The sequence below is a fragment of the Trifolium pratense genome, linkage group LG4 (assembly GCF_020283565.1).
Source record: "Trifolium pratense cultivar HEN17-A07 linkage group LG4, ARS_RC_1.1, whole genome shotgun sequence".
Taxonomy (NCBI): domain Eukaryota; kingdom Viridiplantae; phylum Streptophyta; class Magnoliopsida; order Fabales; family Fabaceae; genus Trifolium; species Trifolium pratense.
The window spans coordinates 46,873,260-46,892,964 of record NC_060062.1 but is presented as its reverse complement, the minus strand read 5'-3'; the positions used below and the strand labels follow the sequence as shown (position 1 = coordinate 46,892,964).

Here is a 19,705-nt window from a genome sequence, read left to right as displayed (position 1 = left end):
AATATCGTTACGTTGTCTTCTTCAATAATATTGGTCTTCCGATCATAGGTGAGAATTACTTTAGTGTGTTCATCTTCAATAATGTGTTGTTACCATGATTTTTTTTCTACTACATTGTAATTTTACTTAGTCATGAGACAATTGTTTGAATTGGGTTAGTTTTTGGGCCTCTTTGTTTCAGCTTTAAAAAAAAAATTTATTTTGTATTTTTGAAAATAGATTTTCTAAAACCGTTTTTCAAAATATTACAAATTTTTTTATATTCGTTTTTTTAAATTGAAACACTAATTTTGACATCATATAACATAAACACACATTATTGAAGTTCAAAATATAGTCAAAATCACAATTTTTGAAAAAGTTGTATTTCAAAATGATTTTTATGAAAATCTATGTGAAATAACTTCAAAATTAAATTATGTTTCGAAATTTTGATATTCAAAAAAAGTTTTAATAAAATGATCAAATACCTAAAATAACATTTTAAGAATAACTATTCAAACCAACTTTTCATTTGAAACTTTTATAAAAAATTTCTTTGTAAATTTTTTTTACTCGAAATTATGCAACACTACAAAAATCTATTTTAAAAAAATCAATGACAAACCCTTTATCTAGCCTCTTTCAATTCTCTCTCCCCTCAACTCATCCTTTCATGTTCATCACATACCAACATATTAATGCCTTTGGTGATTTTTACGTTTTATGTTCAAATGATAAGAAGGCGAAGAAAAATATATATGGAACAAGATGTGGAACATTCCATTCCTAAACACTTTTTTTTTTTTTTTACTATTTCTTCTTTATTTATGATTTTGCTAATTTTATTTCAATTATATATGTATAATTTTTTGTGTATATTTTGATTTATTCAAGTTATTTTACTTTCCATCGGTGCAACAATAAAATTTTGGAAAGATATATATATATATGAGAAATTCCTATTCCAAATGTGATCAATTTATGCCTATTATAAGAATTAGTTAGAAGGTGTCAGAGTTAATTTTGACATCAAACCTTACTCATCTATTTCTGTTAATTCAACGGTTAATATTTATTCACTTACAACGTGATCTCATTCTAAGTGATTTTTTTTTTTGTTTCGTATCCTTTCTTACAATATATTAATATGAGTTTTTTTTTCTTTGTAATTTATACGAATTTATATATATGGTTAGGATCAATTGATACCCCTAGGTGTCAAATTAAATTTGACACCAAATTGTAACCTTCCAATTTAATTTAATCAAAGGCTTGAAATCTATGAAGCCTGGATACGTGACACGATACTGATACGATACCGATACGCCGATACGGGAATTTTTTTAAAATTTTTGATACGATACTGTCACGATACATTATTTAAAAATTAAATATATAAATACACAATATATAAACATAACTAAAATCAATAATATTAATAATAATTTTGTTATGAAAAGGCAAAAAACTATTATTATTATTATTATTATTATTATTATCATTATAGCGAAAAGCCAAGGGCACATTTTAAATTTTTTTTCACTGTTATTTTACTTTAGATATTATGGAAAAAATTTAAATCTTTTTTGTTTGCTTGGTCGACATTTTTTTAAGACATCTATACCTGATTTTATACTTTTACTCATATATTCATATATTCACACACACATGCTATATGTCCCGGCTCACCTGGTGTCAACGAACATAACATTTTTAATAGTAAGGGTTTTAAAATGTTTTAAAAAATTGAACCAGTTGGTACAAATGGTTGGATTGGGAACTGAACCTAGAATTGATCTGGACAACTTATAAAATTTGGAGGTCTTAAAAATCAGAAAAAATTGAGAAGATTGGTGCAAACTGGTGGAAAATGATAAAACTGACTAACCGATCTCAATTTTAGCTGCATTTTTTCTCCAATAAAGACCAAGTATTTTTTATGAATTTAATGTATTTGTCATGCTGTTTTTTTTTGTATTTGATATTGATTTATACATTTAAATTTATTAGTTATGAATTTAAATAACATGCTTAAAAAATTAGTGATAAATGCATTATTTATTTAGTATCTGGTTCAATTCGTTCAACAACGATTTCACCGGTCCAATAAATTGAATCATGACCAATAAGTTGAATCATGACTTGGAGGTCACACCTGCCTAACCTCCTATTTGATTTTAAAAATATTACTTTTGAATAAAAATTTTAAATAAAAAGCTATTTTATGTATTTTATTTATATATTTATATTTCACCTAATTGTTTAAATTAATCAAAGTAAATAATACAAAACCCGCATTTTGTGTACTGACACGATATGGATAATTACCCACAAAAATTAATCGATTTATTTTTAGCAAAAGTGCGGGTAACGAGTACGAGTACTTAGGTACTCATATGGTATAGGCACGAACACAATGATTGTTATCCACGCAGGTATGGAGATGGGTAGAGATATTTTTTCAAACTACGGGCATGGGGATGGGTACTATAGTACCATACCCATTGTCATGTGTCACGTGAAAATTGTGGAGGAATTTAACTCAAAATATACCAGAAAAGACGAGTTGACATCAATAACAAAAAAAATCGAATATACAATTAATATTTTTATTTTTAGGGTACATTTAACACATTTATTTACATAACTAGACGCTTACCCGTGCGATGCACGGGTCTTATGCTCTATTTTATATTATAATGTCAAAAAATTATTTGTATAAGTAGTAATTTCAAATTGAAATATCCTTCAAAAAAAAAAATTCAAATTGAAATAATTGGTATTATCAAAATAATAGTAACAATAAAAGTTATCTAAATGTGATATAGATGTTAAATATGTGTTTATACATTTAAAAAACTTATTTATTTATACATCACATTTGAAGTTACTTTGGTATTTTCTTCGTTAACATTGGTTAGCAATATCTTTAACTCATTTTTTAAAATAACTTTGGAAATGACAACATATAATTGACCATGAAAAACAATTGACGTTGAATAAGGCATGATTATGAGTTGGATAAACTACTTTATTATTGAATTTGTCATTTATATTAATTTGAAACTCATTGGAGTAACGATAAACCAACTTAACTCATACTCAAAATCGAATATGATAAAAATCATGCGGTGCATACCAACCATTAGTATTTATTTTTTTTACTAACATTAGGAAGTAGTCCTAACAATCGACCAACTCCTTATATACACAAAGAATAGACAAATTTTGAACATTAACTATTTTGAAAAAAAAAACAATAAAATACACAAAATAATAAAATTTAAAAAAATTAAAATGGATAAAAACCCAAAACAATAATAATAATAATAATAATTATTATTATTATTATTATTATTATTACCACACATTAAATGGATGTAAGTGATGTGGCTAAATAAAAGGTTTTGATTGGTTTGTGGATTAGGGTTTAGATAGATAATTAGACAACTATCTAGGATTTATATATATAGATAATTAAATATTATTCCAACTCATATAAACAAAAAAATATTATTCTAACTCCAAATCACCCCGTGCTTGGCACGGGTCTCATACTAGTATAAGATATTTGAGGAGAGTCATGGCTCCTACCGGTTACCAACTTACCATAATGATCCGTCCCTAGCATGGAGTGAATGTTTTCAAAATTAATACAAATATACGTATTCGTTTCTGCTTCCTAAGTCCTAACAGCAATTTTGATTTGGGGTTCAATGAACAAAGCTTATTGTAAAAATTATTACAACCTAAATTATTATTACAACCTCAATTAACAAAGCTTATTGTAAAAATCCGACTTCTATATCATGCTCCCTCCGGTCACTATTATAAACAAAAAATCACTTTTTATATTTATTAAAAAAATTGATGTGTCTGATCCAGGAATTTTCCAGAGTGGGGCACCACATATATAAAATTGCAACATTAAATATACATTATCTAAAAAAAAGATAAGCAAAATTGCACCAGAGTTCCTTTATTTTATTTATTTGTAATAATTTAGTCATTTATCTTTTATTTTTTACATTTAAGTCATTTATCTTGTATAATATGCACATATAATCTTTTTTCTCATTTTTTATTAAAAAACTGTTGAGATGGCTATCTACGTAGGACTATCTTATTTTCTAAATATTATTTTATTGAAAGGAAAAAAAATCTAGAAAATATGAATTCATGTTCATATGTTCATCACCATATTCATATCTTTATCTTCATCATCATATTATAAATAAAAATTAATTTTGGTTTAAGGAAGAAAATGATGATGAAGATAAAGTTATGAATATGAACATGGTGATGAACTCATCAACACATGAATATGTTGATGGTAAACAGTTCACCAAGGTTCAATGTTTATGGTAATGACTTTGGTTGGGGTAAGCCTATAGCAGTTAGAAATGGGGTTGGAAATAGAAGTATTAGTAAAGTTACTGGGTTTGAAGAAGGTAGTATTGATATTGAACTTTGTCTTCCTTATGATGCTTTGGCAGCTTTGGGAAATGACCGATTGTTCTTGGATATACGGTGGGTAGAATTGATTTTAGTTAAAAGTGAGTTGAATAAATTTGATTTATGTTTGAATATATTAATGTAAAATTGATTATAAAAATTTGATATTGTTTGGATAATTTAAATCAAAATTGCTTTTGTTTTTGTATAATTACCAAATTAATTTTTTTTTTTTCATAAATAAAAAATTACTAAACATTAATTAGTTAAATATAATATTTAAATAAAGGCAACGTCTAAAAAACGTTTAGTTAGCATAATAATTGAATAAAAAGGAATCCTTTCACAGAAATAAAAAACAAAAAAAAAAGGTTGAGTTGATGTGTAGTAATGAAGAAGGAAGAAAAAGTGTATATTAAGCCACTAGGTTTGATCTAGTGGTGAGGGGTTTGAGCAATACGCTATAGGTCTGGGTTCGATTCTCGGCTCATTGTAAACCAAAAAAAAAAGTGTATATTTCTTTGCCGTAGTAATTGTTTGTGTTGGAAAATTAAAATAATGAAAAGAATACCTCCCACCAAAAAAATTTGATTCACATTTCTTTGACGTAAAAGCTAGGATTTATGGCTTCAAGATTACTCACGTATGGACAGTAAATCGCGTGGAAGAGAATCACTTTTGCTTTTAGCCAAACAAGTCAGAAATAGCCAGAATCACGTTTAGAGACGGGAGACTCACGTTTTGAGTTGTGATACTCCAAACCAAATACCAGGGCCGGCCCGATGTATGTTGAGGCCTAAAGCAAAAATTTAATTGAGGCCTTTTAATATAATAATTTTTTAATAAAAATTACACCTATTGATCATTGAAAGTTTTTTAGTTATTATTATTTTAAAAATACAAATTTCATGGGGAAATGGAAAAAAAAATAAAAATGCAAACGCTAAAAATACAAATTTTATGGGGAAATGGAAAAAAACGAATGCAAAATGCTACACCTAAGATTTGAACCAAGAACAGCCAATATGATTTCAAAGGCTTTTTGTCCCTGGACTACCGAGAACTTGTTATTTAAACTTGGAACAAATTATATATATTGATGTTTCCTCTTCCCACCCCTGAATCTTTTATTCCCTGAATTTCCAATTTTGTTCTTGAAAAAACTTCGATTCGTAGAAACTGAAGTTTTTTTTTGTCTTGAAAACAAATTTCGTTTTTTTTTTTTGCCTTGAAAACAAATTTGCACTAGTAAAAATTCGATTTCTGCGAACCGAATTTTTCTGCAAGGACAAAATTAGAATATTAGGGTATAAAAAATTCACGAGAGGTGGGAAGAGAAAACATCATATATATATATATATATGAGTTGTGCTATATGGCACGACACTCTTCTCGTCGAATTTACACGACCATTAATTTTCTCATAAATCAACTTCATATCTATAGTTATCCGTTTCAAGAATAAATCAAACTAATTAAACAAAGAAGTAAGCACACAGTATAACCCATAATACTTACGTACCAATGCCATACACATTAACTTAAAAAGTTAAAAAGTTACACGTATATATATATGTTCAAAGACAAATGTCAATTTTCTAACAATTGGAATGATTGATCTGGATTACTACTATATGAAGATATATGTTTGAGAATTTTTTTTTTCAATGTTATATACTCCTCCGAACCAAAATATATTTGGTCCAAATTTTTAATCAAATACATCTCGTTTCTTTGACTTATTTTTGCTTGTATTTTGGCACCGAGGGAATATGTTTGTGATATTAATTTCACATTAAAAATGCAATACAAATTAAATCAATGATTCTGGCTCATAAAATAAGAGAGAAAAATTATATTGAAAAACATGGACGCGTCGTGCAATTTTGACGACAAATATTATCGTGCCACTAATCATTTTCCTATATATATATATATATATATATATTTTCAAACTTGGAGGCCTTCACAAGAGACTTTGAGGCCTTCATAAGAGCCCAAAGACTTGGAGCCTAAAACTCTAGCTTCACTTGCTTTGGGCTTGGGCCGCCCTGCCAAACAGACGCTATGACCGTCTAATGATGTTTTCTCTTCCCACCCCCATGAATCTTTTATCCCTCTTGAATTTTCAATTTTGCCCTTGAAAAAATTTCGGTTCGTAGAAACCGAAATTTTTTTTTTGCCTTGAAAACAAATTTCGGTTTCTAAAAACCGAAATTTACTCTGAATTTGCACTAGAAAAAATTCGGTTTCTGCGAACCGAATTTTTCTGCAAGGGCAAAATTGGAATATTGGGGGTATAAAAGATTAATGGGAGGGGGGAAGAGAAAACATCCTGTCTAATACCTCCAGATGGGTGAGTTGGAAGCAGCACGTGTTTTGCAATAATTGACAGCTTGTGTTTTTTCATTTCTAATGCAATTTATGCTATGTATCTCTCTACCTTTTGCTTTAGTTTCAGGTGCTAATTAAAATAATTTGCAATATTTTGTTGAAAGGAGCACTTGTTTTGCAATATTTTGTTTCTTAAGGTTGATTGGATTGAGTCCTATGTTATGGTGTAGATCAATACATTTTGGTATATCATTAATATCTTAATTTAGTGATAAATTTTTCTTAAACCACATCAAATTAACCATGTTCTGAATTTTAAAACATACCCTTTCTTCCACTATTGACTTCTTCCCACCTCTTTGCTTGTTCTCATCCTAAAATATGAATCAACTTGGGAGGAGATGGTGTCCATATGAGGAGAGGTATATGCAGAAAATACACTAATGTAAAGTCAGCCAGTTAGCAGACCGACACTATGATAATTTGATAAAGACGACGAGTCGTCCAGTATAGGACACAGCTCTCCGAGCAACAAGCCTGAAAAACGAAAGTGTTTACCGACTCGACCATGTACTCCAATACAGTACATTACCACCAACAGTTATCCACAGTTCAATTTTCACAGTAATAATATATGTGATAGGTGTGTAAAAAACAGTTTTCTATTGATATTTTTTTATATTTAAATCAAAGTAATGGTGGGTTATCAGTTATCACCCGCCCCACCACTAAGGCAGCCTGTTTGTTTGTCAGCTTTATGTTGGATAGTTAGTGTTAGGTGGTTTATCCCTAATAAGCTTTGTAAATATGTAGTAGTATATCCTTGTAACTTCATAATCAATTTTAATATCATTCTACTTGAGTTTTACCCTCACTTCTCCTCTGATTCCCACCTCAACTGTTTTTACTTTCATTTATTCAATATAATTTTTTTAAGGCCGGTATTAGGCTCAAGAATCAACTAATTCTAGGGACACTAATTCCACCGTCCACTAGCAAGAGAACGGTTAAAGCCAAAGTTTTGCTCTGTATAGACTAGCCTAACATAGAAAATGGCATCATGAGGATTCAATATAACTTTTTTATTTACTACCATTACTGATATACATTACCTTTTCTATTGAATTACATTATGTCGGTTTCGAGTCGGGTTACAAATCTATGCTCAGCCTAACTAGTACTACAACAATAATGAAGCAGCTTGCTAGTACAACTTAACAATCATTTGGTTGTTCAAGTTTAAGCTATCCAATGTTCTGATACACACAAACCAATATGCCAACAAATAATAACCAAATAATTGAATCAGGAAAGTTACATATGCATAAACTTAGTTCACCTAAGCATATCCTAAACAAGTTCATACATCAATACATAAATTAAAAAACTTACATCATTAGAACTATCTTAGCACAAGAAATTAATTTAAATAAGATAGTAATAAATAACGAAATTACCAGTCACATTACTCAGAAATTGGAACCACAAACTCATTGTCATTTCCCAAAGCCTCCAAAATCTCATAAGAAAGACAAACTTCAACATCAATACTACCTTCATCAACCCCAGCAAACAAAGTAATCTTCCCATTACTTTTATTCGCACCCCCACTTCGAACCGCGACAGGCTTCCCCCAACCAAAATCATTACCATAAACATCAAACCTCGGAGAACTACTCGTCCCCAACGAATTACAACTCGTCAAACCACTAATCGAAAACAACCTCGGCATTCTCAACCAACACTCATAATCATTCTTAATTTTCTCATCAGAATGTAACAAAATCATCTTATTCATCTCCAAAGCAACTTTTCCAATTCCACATTCCAGAATTTCCCCTACTTTCATCCTCACATCACCAATCATTGCAGCATTTCCAAAATAATCCTCGTTGAGTGGCGGATTCATCCTTGGTCTAACTCCTATTATCAACACATACCGAAAATCTTCTTGTGGATCGAGTTTTTTGCATCGAATAATCGAACGCCAAACGTGAGATAATAGCGCTTGAAGCGAAGATATTTTAGTTTTCTCTGTTTTGATTTCTTCATTAGCTTTTGATTTCAGTTCTTCTAGTTTTGCTTTCGTAAAATGGAAGATCCTTTCGGGAAGTTTCGACCGTTGATCTTGTGATTCTGATTCTGTTATAGTGAAAGGGAAGAGTATTGGAGTTTGAATGTTGTTTGGGAACCAACGTTGAAGTGAGGGTAGTTTGGGTAATTTGTGAGAATCTTTTGAGATTTGTGACCAAGAATTAACGAAATGCCAAAACGATTTACCGTCAGAAACAACGTGGTTAAGAGTGAAACCAATGAAGATACCGTTAGTTAACTCTGTTAATTGGATAGCTAGAATTGGCTCTGAAGTGGCTTGGTAGTTTTTAACGCCGTTAAGTGGGAAAAATGAGTGAACAATTGGAGGAATGTTGTTCGGTTGAAGAATGTCGGTTACGGATGTGTTGTTTGCTTTGGCGTGAATAAAGAGAACACCAAGGTTGTTACAAATGATGGAACATGAAGTATTGTTGGGTGTGGTGGTGGTGGTGGTGGTGGTGGTGATTATGAGACGGCCAGTTAAGGGTGGGAAAAAAGAGAGAGTGGTGGAAAGGGTATGTTTGAGGTGGTTGATTTGGTTTGGGATTGGAATTGGTTGGTGGAAAAGAAGGCCTTTTTGGATGGTACCAAGTGGGAGGAATTGAAGATCCCATGGTGTTAAGTTGATTATTTGATGAGAATCACAAGTTGTTGAGTTGTGAATTGGTGCTTTGATTGTAGTTGTGGATATTACTTTGACTGAATCCATATGATGAAGCTTTGGTTGTGGACTTATTGCTAGTGTGTGTGTGTGGATAGGTGAGTGATGAGAAAAAAGCAGGACCAACTATGTTTAAGGTGGGTATATCCATTCCTTGTTGGAAGGAAGCTTTAATAGGTGGAGAAAGTGTTCAAGTATTTGAGAGAGGATATGAAACTTGTTGGAAGGGAATACTACTTATATTATTGAGTGTTTGTAATTTTTGGCTTGGTTTACAAATGACTACCTCTCCCCTATTTATAGTCTTCAAGGGAGAGTTCTACATACTCCTAGAGACTCTTCTACATACTTCTAAGAGAGAGTTCTACATAATTCTATGAGAGAGTTCTACACACTTCTCTCTACTACTACATATTATAACTTCTACTAGTTATTTATACATATCTCTAGAACATTCTTTAGACTTACTACTTATTACTAAGTTTGGGCTTAAAATTCCTAAGGCCCAAAATTAACAAACCCAAAATCAATTTACATATTCAACACCCCCCCTTAAACTTGATTTTGCTACTCTAAGTAAATATCTTAACTTGACAAAGTGTTCACGCTTGAGAGGCTTGGTGAAGATATCAGCTACTTGGTCATCTGTCTTCACGTACTCCAACTTCACATCATTGTTAGAGACACACTCTCTAATATAGTGATAGCGTGTATCAATGTGCTTACTTCGATCATGGAAGACTGGATTCTTTGCCAAAGCTATTGCTGACTTGTTGTCCACGAATATCTTGGTCGGCTCCTTTTGCGGCAGACATAACTCCTTTAACAGGTTTCGCAACCAGATTGCATGACAAACACACGAAGTGGCCGCCACGTACTCCGCCTCACATGTGGAAAGAGTGACAATCGGTTGTTTCTTTGACATCCATGTGAAAGCTGTGTTTCCAATATAGAAAACAAAGCCGCTTGTACTTTTTCGGTCATCCACGTCTCCTCCCCAGTCACTATCGCTATATCCTACGAGCTTGTAATCATCAGAAACAGAGTAGTACAAGCCTAAGTTTGTTGTACCTTTGATGTAGCGAAGAATCCTCTTTGCTGCCTTCAGATGAGTTGTTGTTGGATGCTCCATGTATCGACTTACAACTCCGACCGCATACAAGATGTCAGGCCTCGTGCATGTTAAATATCGTAAGCTTCCAACCAAGCTCTTAAAGAGTGATGGATCCACTGTTTCACCTTCCTCGTGCTTTGATAGCTTGATTCCACATTCCATTGGCGTGCTAACTGGGTTTGCATCATCCATCTTGAACTTCTTGAGTACCTCCTTAGCATAACCTTCCTGAGTGATTAGGATTCCATGATCCTCTTGTTTCACTTCAATGCCGAGATAGTAAGACATTAATCCAATGTCGGTCATCTCGAACTCCTTCGTCATCTCTTTCTTGAACTCTTCAAACATGGTTGGATTTTTCCCCGTGAAGATCAAGTCATCTACATATAAGCACACAATCAAAATATCTCCGCCTTGCGCTTTGATATAGAGTGCGTGCTCATATGGGCATTTGATGAAGTTCTTATCTTGGAAATACTTGTCAATTCGAGCATTCCAAGCTCTTGGGGCTTGTTTCAACCCGTAGAGTGCCTTCTTTAGCTTCAAGACTTTTTCTTCTTCTCCCTTGACTTCGTAGCCTTGTGGTTGCTCAATGTAGACTTCTTCGTCAAGGACCCCATTTAAGAAGGCTGACTTGACATCCATTTGATGTATCTTCCACTTGTTTTGAGCTGCCAATGAAATGATTAGTCTAACAGTTTCTAATCGAGCAACTGGAGCGAATACCTCGTCATAGTCAATGCCGGCTCTTTGACTGTATCCTTTTGCCACCAATCTTGCCTTGTATCTTTCAACTTCTCCTTTGGAGTTCTTCTTTGCTTTATACACCCACTTCACACCGATCGCCTTGTGCCCTTTTGGAAGTGAGACCAACTCCCATGTTTCATTCTTCTTTATCGCCTTGATCTCTTCGTCCATGGCAGTTCTCCAAGTCTTCTTCTCGAATGCTTCTTGGAAGTTCATGGGCTCGCAATCCGCAAATAGACAGAAAAGAGTAAGATTGTCTTGATTTTCGGTTACCTCATAAATCTCTTCCAAACTTCTAAAGTTAGGAGTCTTTTCACTTGAGCTTTCTCCTTCTTCAGAACTCGGAGTTGGTGAAGCCGGAGGGGTAGCAGGATCTACTCTTGGTTCCTCTGGTTCCACATCATTTTCTTCAAATTGTGGAAAGAAGTTGTAGTCCTCATTACTCGTTTTCCAATCCCACTCTCCTTCTTCATCGAAAACAACATTTCGACTAATGATAGTCTTCCCCGTATCAGGATTATAGAGCTTATAGCCTTTGGAGTTGGCGTCGTAACCAATGAAGATGTACTTTTCACTTTTGTCATCCAGTTTGCTTCTTTTCTCATCCGGTATATGAGCGTGAGCTATGCTTCCAAAGACTCTTAGATGGGAAATTCCAGGCTTTCTTCCACTCCAGGCTTCTTGTGGTGTTTTTCCCAACACGCTTCTTGTCGGAGAACGGTTTGATAGATAAACCGCGCACGCAACAGCTTCTGCCCACAGTTCCTTTGGTAGTCTCTTGCTTCTTAGCATGCTCCTCGCCATCTCAAGGATTGTCCTGTTCTTTCTCTCTGCTACTCCATTTTGTTGGGGGGATCTTGGTACCGTCAGTTGTCGTCGAATGTCATTGTCTTCACAATACTTAAGGAATTCATTTGAAGTAAACTCTCCTCCTCGGTCGAATCTTATTGCTTTAATCACGAGACCACTTTCCTTCTCAACCAGGGCTTTAAACTTTTTGAAGTTTTCAAACACTTCTGATTTCTCCTTCAAAAAGTACACCCATGTTTTTCTTGAAAAATCGTCAATAAAGAGAAGGAAGTAGTTACTCTTACCGAGTGATCTTGGCTTGATCGGACCGCACACATCTGTATGTATGAGCTCCAACGGCTTTTGCGCTCTTGAGCTCGACTCCTTAGGGAAGCTCATTTTGAACTGCTTTCCAAGTAAACATCCTTCACATACTTGATTGGGGTGGTTGATGTAAGGCAACCCTCTGACCATTTCCTTCTTAGAGAGCAACTCTAATCCTCCAAAATTAAGATGCCCAAATCGAAGATGCCAAAGCCACGACTCTTCTTTGTAGCACATTTTGAGACATTGCGCAACATCATTTTGTATGTTGAGCACAAACATTCTATTTCTTGACATTGGCACCTTAGCAATGGACTTGTTTGAATGATCTCTTATAGAAAGATTATTATTCTTCAATTGAATGTCATAACCTTTCTCTAAGAGTTGTCCTAAACTCAAGATGTTGCTCTTCATGTTTGGCACATAGTAAACATTGGAAATAAATTGATGATCCCCATTTTTCAAGCGGATGAGAACGTTTCCTTTACCTTTCACTGAAACTTTTGATTCATCTCCGAAAGCCACGTTCCCGTTCACTGATTCGTCTAACTCTACGAACATGCTTCTTCGCCCACACATATGGTTGCTTGCACCGCTATCAAGGTACCAATGATTATCTTCACCTCTTTCATTATCTTTGTGCGCCAACAATAATGTTCCATTTTCTTGGCTTATTTCTTCAACATAGTTGGCCTTCTCTTCAACTCTATGATTGCTAGGAGCTCTACATTCGAAAGCATAATGCCCAAACTTCTCACAATTATAGCATTTAACCCGTGACTTATCGTACCTTGGTTTTGGAGAACCTCTCCCACGACCTCTTGATGAGATTTCTCCTCTTTGGTTGTTGTCATCATTAGGTCTCCAACCTCGTCCGCCTCCATATCCACGACCACGTCCACGTTCTCGAGCGCCACCTCGTCTTTGGTTGCTTCGACCATGCTCTTCTCTAGGTGAATCGACTCGTGTCTTGAGTACTTGTTCCTCGATATCTTCCTTCTTCTTCTTCTTCTTCTTCTTCTTTTCCTCATAAGCTTGCAACGACCCAAGAAGTTGCTCTATTGTCATGTCCTCCAAATCTTTTGTCTCTTAGATGACAGTGACAATATGCTCAAACTTTGGATCTACCGATCTAAGAACTTTCTCCATGATTCTTACATCATCATACTTCTCTCCGTTTCTTTTTAGATTATTAGTAACCGTCAAAACTCTTGAGAAGTAATCAGAGATAAGTTCACCTTCTTTCATATGCAAAGCTTCAAACTCTCCTCTTAGTGTTTGGAGACGTACCTTCTTTACTTGATCGGCTCCCTTGTAAGAAGTTCGAAGTTTCTCCCATGCTTCTTTAGCCGTCGTTGCTCCCGAGACCTTCTCGAACGTGTCTTCATCTAATCCTTGATAGATTAGACAGAGAGCCTTCTTGTCTCTCTTCCTTGAGTCTCTCAAACTATCCTTTTGAGTTTGAGATAGAGTACCTTCATTCTCCGGGATTACAAGGTCTTTCTCGACTATCTCCCACACGTCGTGTGCGCCAAGGAGAGCCACCATTCTCAGACTCCAATTGTCGTAGTTGCTCTTTGTGAGCATCGGGACTTGGAGAGGAACACCATTATTCGCCATCTTTAGGAGGACCTTCAAGCTCTTGATACCACTTTGTTGGAAGGAAGCTTTAATAGGTGGAGAAAGTGTTTAAGTATTTGAGAGAGGATATGAAACTTGTTGGAAGGGAATGCTACTTATATTATTGAGTGTTTGTAATTTTTGGCTTGGTTTACAAATGACTACCTCTCCCCTATTTATAGTCTTCAAGGGAGAGTTCTACATACTCCTAGAGACTCTTCTACATACTTCTAAGAGAGAGTTCTACATAATTCTATGAGAGAGTTCTACACACTTCTCTCTACTACTACATATTATAACTTCTACTAGTTATTTCTACATATCTCTAGAACATTCTTTAGACTTACTACTTATTACTAAGTTTGGGCTTAAAATTCCTAAGGCCCAAAATTAACAAACCCAAAATCAATTTACATATTCAACATTCCTCCCTTTGAGCGCAATAAGCTAAAAGGTGTTCGGAGTTCGAACTTTGGTCCTGCATATATATATAATACAATGTCCCTATAAACTGAAATAAATTTGCTGAACAATGTGTTGATGCTCTTAATTTATTTTTGATAGTATTTTTAGAAAAGAGAAAACTTTCGCACGAAAAAGCAACCACTAAAACATCATAAAGGGAAAACAGAAAGGAAGAAAAAAAACAAAACAGAGAGAAGCTAAAATCCACACGGAAAGGCAACTAATAGGTTATGGTCCCAAAAGAATGCTTAATTGGTGCCATATTATAAGTTTATAACACTTTTTTTTTTTACAGGAAATTATTATAACACGGTTGAAATGCATATATAAGATCAATTATATTGTCTTTGTCTTTCTACATTGAACATATTCAGTGGCGTGGTTGGTTTAAGTAATTCCTTTGCTTTAACTTTCACGCCACCAACTTGCAATGCATTTCCAAAGTAATTCTCAGGCAACCGCGGAACAACTCTGCCTCTAACATCAATGACTAAACAATACAGGATTTCTTCTTCAGGGTCGATATTCTGACAACGAATCACAGCTCGCCAAAGATGAGTTAAAAGTGCTTGTAGCGAAGATATTTTGTTTGTATTAGCCTCTTCATTAGCTTTCAATTTGACTTTCGCAATTTTCTCCTTTGTGAAATGGAAATTGCTCTCAGGTGGAATAGACTTTTCATCAATTTCGGAACTTTTTTGATTAAGTGTAGGGAGTTTCGATGGTTGCATTGATCTAACCCGCGCGAAATTTCAGCCCATGAATTGAATTAATGAAATGCCAAAACGACTTACCATCAACGACGACATGATGGATTGAGAATCCAATAAAAATACCATCAATCAGCTCAGTGACTTGAATTGCAAGCAATGGTTTTGATGTGCCTTGACTGCCTTCATAATTTTTGACTTTATTGAATGGAAAAAAAGAGTGAACAATGGAAGGAACATAGTTTGGTCTAAGAGTGTCACAAACACTTGTATTTTCAGCTATAGCATGGATAAATAAAGCACCAAGGTTGTTGCAAAGAATGAAACATGAGTTTTTGTCGTCGTTGTTGTCGTCGTGATGATCATAATGAGACGACCTGTGAGAGGTGGGAAGAAATCAATAGTTGAGGATTAGGAAAGTGAGTTTTTGAGATGTTGGATTTGGTTTGATATGTCTTTTGGGGTTTTTGGGATCATTATGAAAGAGAAGTCCTTTTTGGTTCATTTCAACTTGGAGTGATGAGAGGTCCCATGGAGTCAAATGGATTTTTTGAAGTAAGTTGGTATTAATGTCACTAAGTGCTTGAATTGTAGTGGTTGATATGAGTTTGATGGATTCCATGGTTGAATGAAGAATGAGAAATAGTGCTCTTTGTGGGGGAGTGAAGGTATAGAGGACCACTTTTATAGGTATTTTTAAAACTTTCAAGTCGACAAAGTTGCCTTCTTTGTAAGGTGGTGAATCTTTTACTAGTAAAAGGAAGGTTGAATTACTCCTAGGCCTTCATTGTGATGATGTGGCATGCTTTAGAGAGCTCTCATATCTATTTAAAATTTGTCCCATAATTTATTTTGTATGTCCATTCATCCTCCAAAGTAATTATCTATATGTTACAATAATAATGGCTCCCAATATTTTTTTTGCAAAGAACACAAAAAAATGCTATATTGATGTTGATAATTATACATGTGAAGTTCAAGTGACAAGTAATTTAAATTAGTAGTAAGTGTAACATATAACATAAATAATAGTAATAATGAAAAAAAGACAAAAAAAAATCAAATTATAAAAGAAAAAATGAATAGATATATGTTCTTTCATATTTTACACTACCAAACATAAAATATAAACTACGTATGCATAAATATAATTTGCACTTTGCAAAAATTTACTTTAAATAAATAAACCAAATAAAAAAAAATTACTACTCAAAAAATTTTCATACTTGACAAAATAAATAAATTTTATGAAGAAAATACTTTAGTTATATTGTTTATTAATTAATTATTATTATGCTATTATTTAAAAAAAAAATAACTTTGTCATACCAACTTTTAAACTACCATTCTTTCATATTCCTTAACTCTTATTCCTTAACTATGACAAATAAATTTATCATTCAATCTTTTGAACCTTCATCTTTTCCCATTCCTAACCATTGTGTGTATAAATATATGATTTTGTGCACAAATGCTAAATGTTTGTAGTGCAAATTTGAGTTTTCATCATCATTTTTCTCCAACCAACTTTTGGATAGATGCTCTTCAATAGGTTCTTCATCTTTTTCACAATTTATTAGTTTATATATATATAACAACTTATTAATTATGTTACTCTTACTTTGTGTGAAAATTTTAGAAATCCTTATTTTTATTGATATAATATAATGTTTGTTAGCATACTTTTCTAACTTTTTTCTTAATTTTTTCTATTTCTTAACGTAGATTTGACAATTTTTTCATGTGAATTAGGATAAGAGAATAAAAGAGAGACATCTATTTTTGTCATTGTTGCATCTTTGATGCTCAAGAAGTCTATGAAAAGTGACAATTTATGTAAGTATATATCTTTGAGTGCATTTCCACAATATATGTTATTATTCATAATACCATATTTTTACTTACTACCCTACAACAATATTGCTTATTTTTTCAAGGAAAATATCACTAAAATTATTAAAACAACAAAACCATCATTTTAATTGTAACAAAAAAAACATCATTTATTATAAAAAAAAAAACAACATCATTTTAATTTTGATATTACTTATTCTTTGTGATAAAGCAATTATTATATTCAATTAAATTTGTCTTTTTAAGTAATCGTGAAAATAAAACCACAAATACACCTTCATTTGTAAATTAGTTACAATAAGAAAAATAAATGTACGAGAAAATCAAGTTTCTTATAACGATAATAAATTATTAAAAAATTTGTAAATTACAGTTACTGGGTGGCGCATATGCATAGACCACAGGAGGTTGAATCAAGCAACAAGGAAGGATCACTTTCATTTACCTTATATGGATCAAATGTTAGAGAGGCTGGCTGGTCAAGCCTTTTATTGCTTCTTAGACGACTACTCTTTCTACAATCAAATAGCTGTAGACCCGACAGATCAAGAGAAAACAACTTTCACATGTCCATACGAAGTATTTGCATCATTGTTTCAAATTATTTATGTGATATAGTAAATAAGAGAAATGGAAAGAAAGATTCAAAAGAATATTATAAAATCACGCACCTTTTTATTTTTTCGATAAAAGCTGGAAGAAAACAAACTCAAACAATTATATTGCCAATTTTCACACACATCGAGCAAAACTAATTAACAAAAACTCAATATGTGATTCCTTTTGTAGTAAACACAATATATATATATATATATATATATATATATATATATATATATATATATATATATATAATGAATAATAATAAATAAAACTCAGCTCAACAAAGTCAATATATCAGCACAAGGCAAGCATGACTACCTCTAACATACAAAAGTAAAAAAACAACGGTAAGAAAAAAAAAAGTAAAAAAGCAAAGCAAGTTGCGACTATACTACCACGATGCATAAAAAGAAAATTAAGTTCTCATACTATTACACTATTAGAATAAAATATAATTCACCTCTTCAAACTTATGAATATTAACAGATATTCACTAAAAATTATATTAGTTGTCCTTAATATACACAAATCTACTATGTAGGTTAATATTAAACAAAATCTTTTTTTTTTAAATAACCTTCTTATTTTTAATATAGATTTATATTAAATATAACCATGTTACTATATTTAAAATATTAACAATCATTTAATTATATATGATTATACTTATCATAATTATTATTTTTATTGATAAAAAGTATTTTAAATGTGTGTTTTAATCAAACCCATGAAATGAAAGAAAAAAAAATCATCTATAAAAAAAGAGTACTGCATTCTAATAAGCACTACTAAATTAAATTGAAAATCCGAATAAAAATTATTAAATAAAAAAAATTGAAAGCAAAATGAGCGGAGAAAAACCCAATAGAAAAAAAAACAAACAATAGACAAAAAAAATCGAGACTAATAAAATCTGGATAAAATTTCACCAAGTGAATAATTGATAAGAAACTTCAAGAGAACGAGAGGGAGATAAGTTGATAAGTTATTTGGCATCTTAAATTGTATAGAAAGGAGTAAGCAACAACGTTGTTATTTGATAGGTAATTTTCAGAATACGAGATCACGTGATAAAAAATGTCAAAACCACCATACTTCTTAGTTCAACATTACTCATGAACAATAGTTTCACCAAGTATAAGTATGTATGACCTCCAACTCTTATTGAAAATAAATAAATAAGTGATACATTAAAAATAAAAAAGCAAAGTGATTTGTGACTAAAATTGCAACTCATATAATGAAAACTAAGATTTTATACGATGACACAATTAAAATAAAATATGATACATCATTTCAATAAAAATTATTTTAATTCTGAACAACTTTTTCTTGTTTTTACACATATTATATATAATATTAAATATAACCGTATCGTAAAAAGTATTTAACAATATATTTTAATCGAATATGTGATTATACTTATCACAATTATTATTTTTAATTTATAAAAATATTTTAATTATGTATTTTAATCGAACTCGTGCAACGCACGGGTTTTTTTTTTTTTTTTTTTTTTTTTTTTTTTTTTTTTTTTGTTTACCCCTAGTTATTATAACACCTACGTACACTATACAAATGTATTCTAATTAGAAAATATATTTTGGTCAACACTAATTAATTACTACTCTCTCCGTTCCTTTTTAAGTGTCCGTTTAGAACGGTAACACAAAATTAAGAAAGTGTATTTTTGCACTTTATCTTCTTATTATACCCTAATTTTAATCCACCAATAAATTTTTATTTTTTTGCGCACACTTTCTCTTTCCAATAAATTTAATATATTATGCAAAACAAAAAAAAAATTAATATGTTTATTATTTATTTTTTTATGTAGAAGATCTTTATTCTTTAATTTAATCTTTATGTTAGTCATATTAAAACATTTGACTAATTGTTTTATTTCACAAAAATTACTAAAACATTAATAAAATACGATCGGAACCCACATAT

General features: G+C 32.1%; 2 protein-coding genes and 1 pseudogene across 2 annotated transcripts; all 3 read right to left on the bottom strand.

Annotated features, from left to right (window-relative positions):
• Window positions 1-7,832: 7,832 nt before the first annotated feature.
• On the bottom strand, window positions 7,833-9,666 carry LOC123923409 (uncharacterized acetyltransferase At3g50280-like). Its single transcript, XM_045976100.1, has one exon. The coding sequence runs from the start codon at window positions 9,572-9,574 to the stop codon at window positions 8,237-8,239; it is 1,338 nt and encodes a 445-aa protein (XP_045832056.1). The 5' UTR covers window positions 9,575-9,666; the 3' UTR covers window positions 7,833-8,236.
• A 3,923-nt stretch (window positions 9,667-13,589) lies between these two features.
• Window positions 13,590-14,218, bottom strand: LOC123922778. Its single transcript, XM_045975467.1, has one exon. The coding sequence runs from the start codon at window positions 14,118-14,120 to the stop codon at window positions 13,590-13,592; it is 531 nt and encodes a 176-aa protein (XP_045831423.1). The 5' UTR covers window positions 14,121-14,218.
• A 699-nt stretch (window positions 14,219-14,917) lies between these two features.
• Window positions 14,918-15,917, bottom strand: LOC123923410 (annotated as a pseudogene).
• Window positions 15,918-19,705: the final 3,788 nt, after the last annotated feature.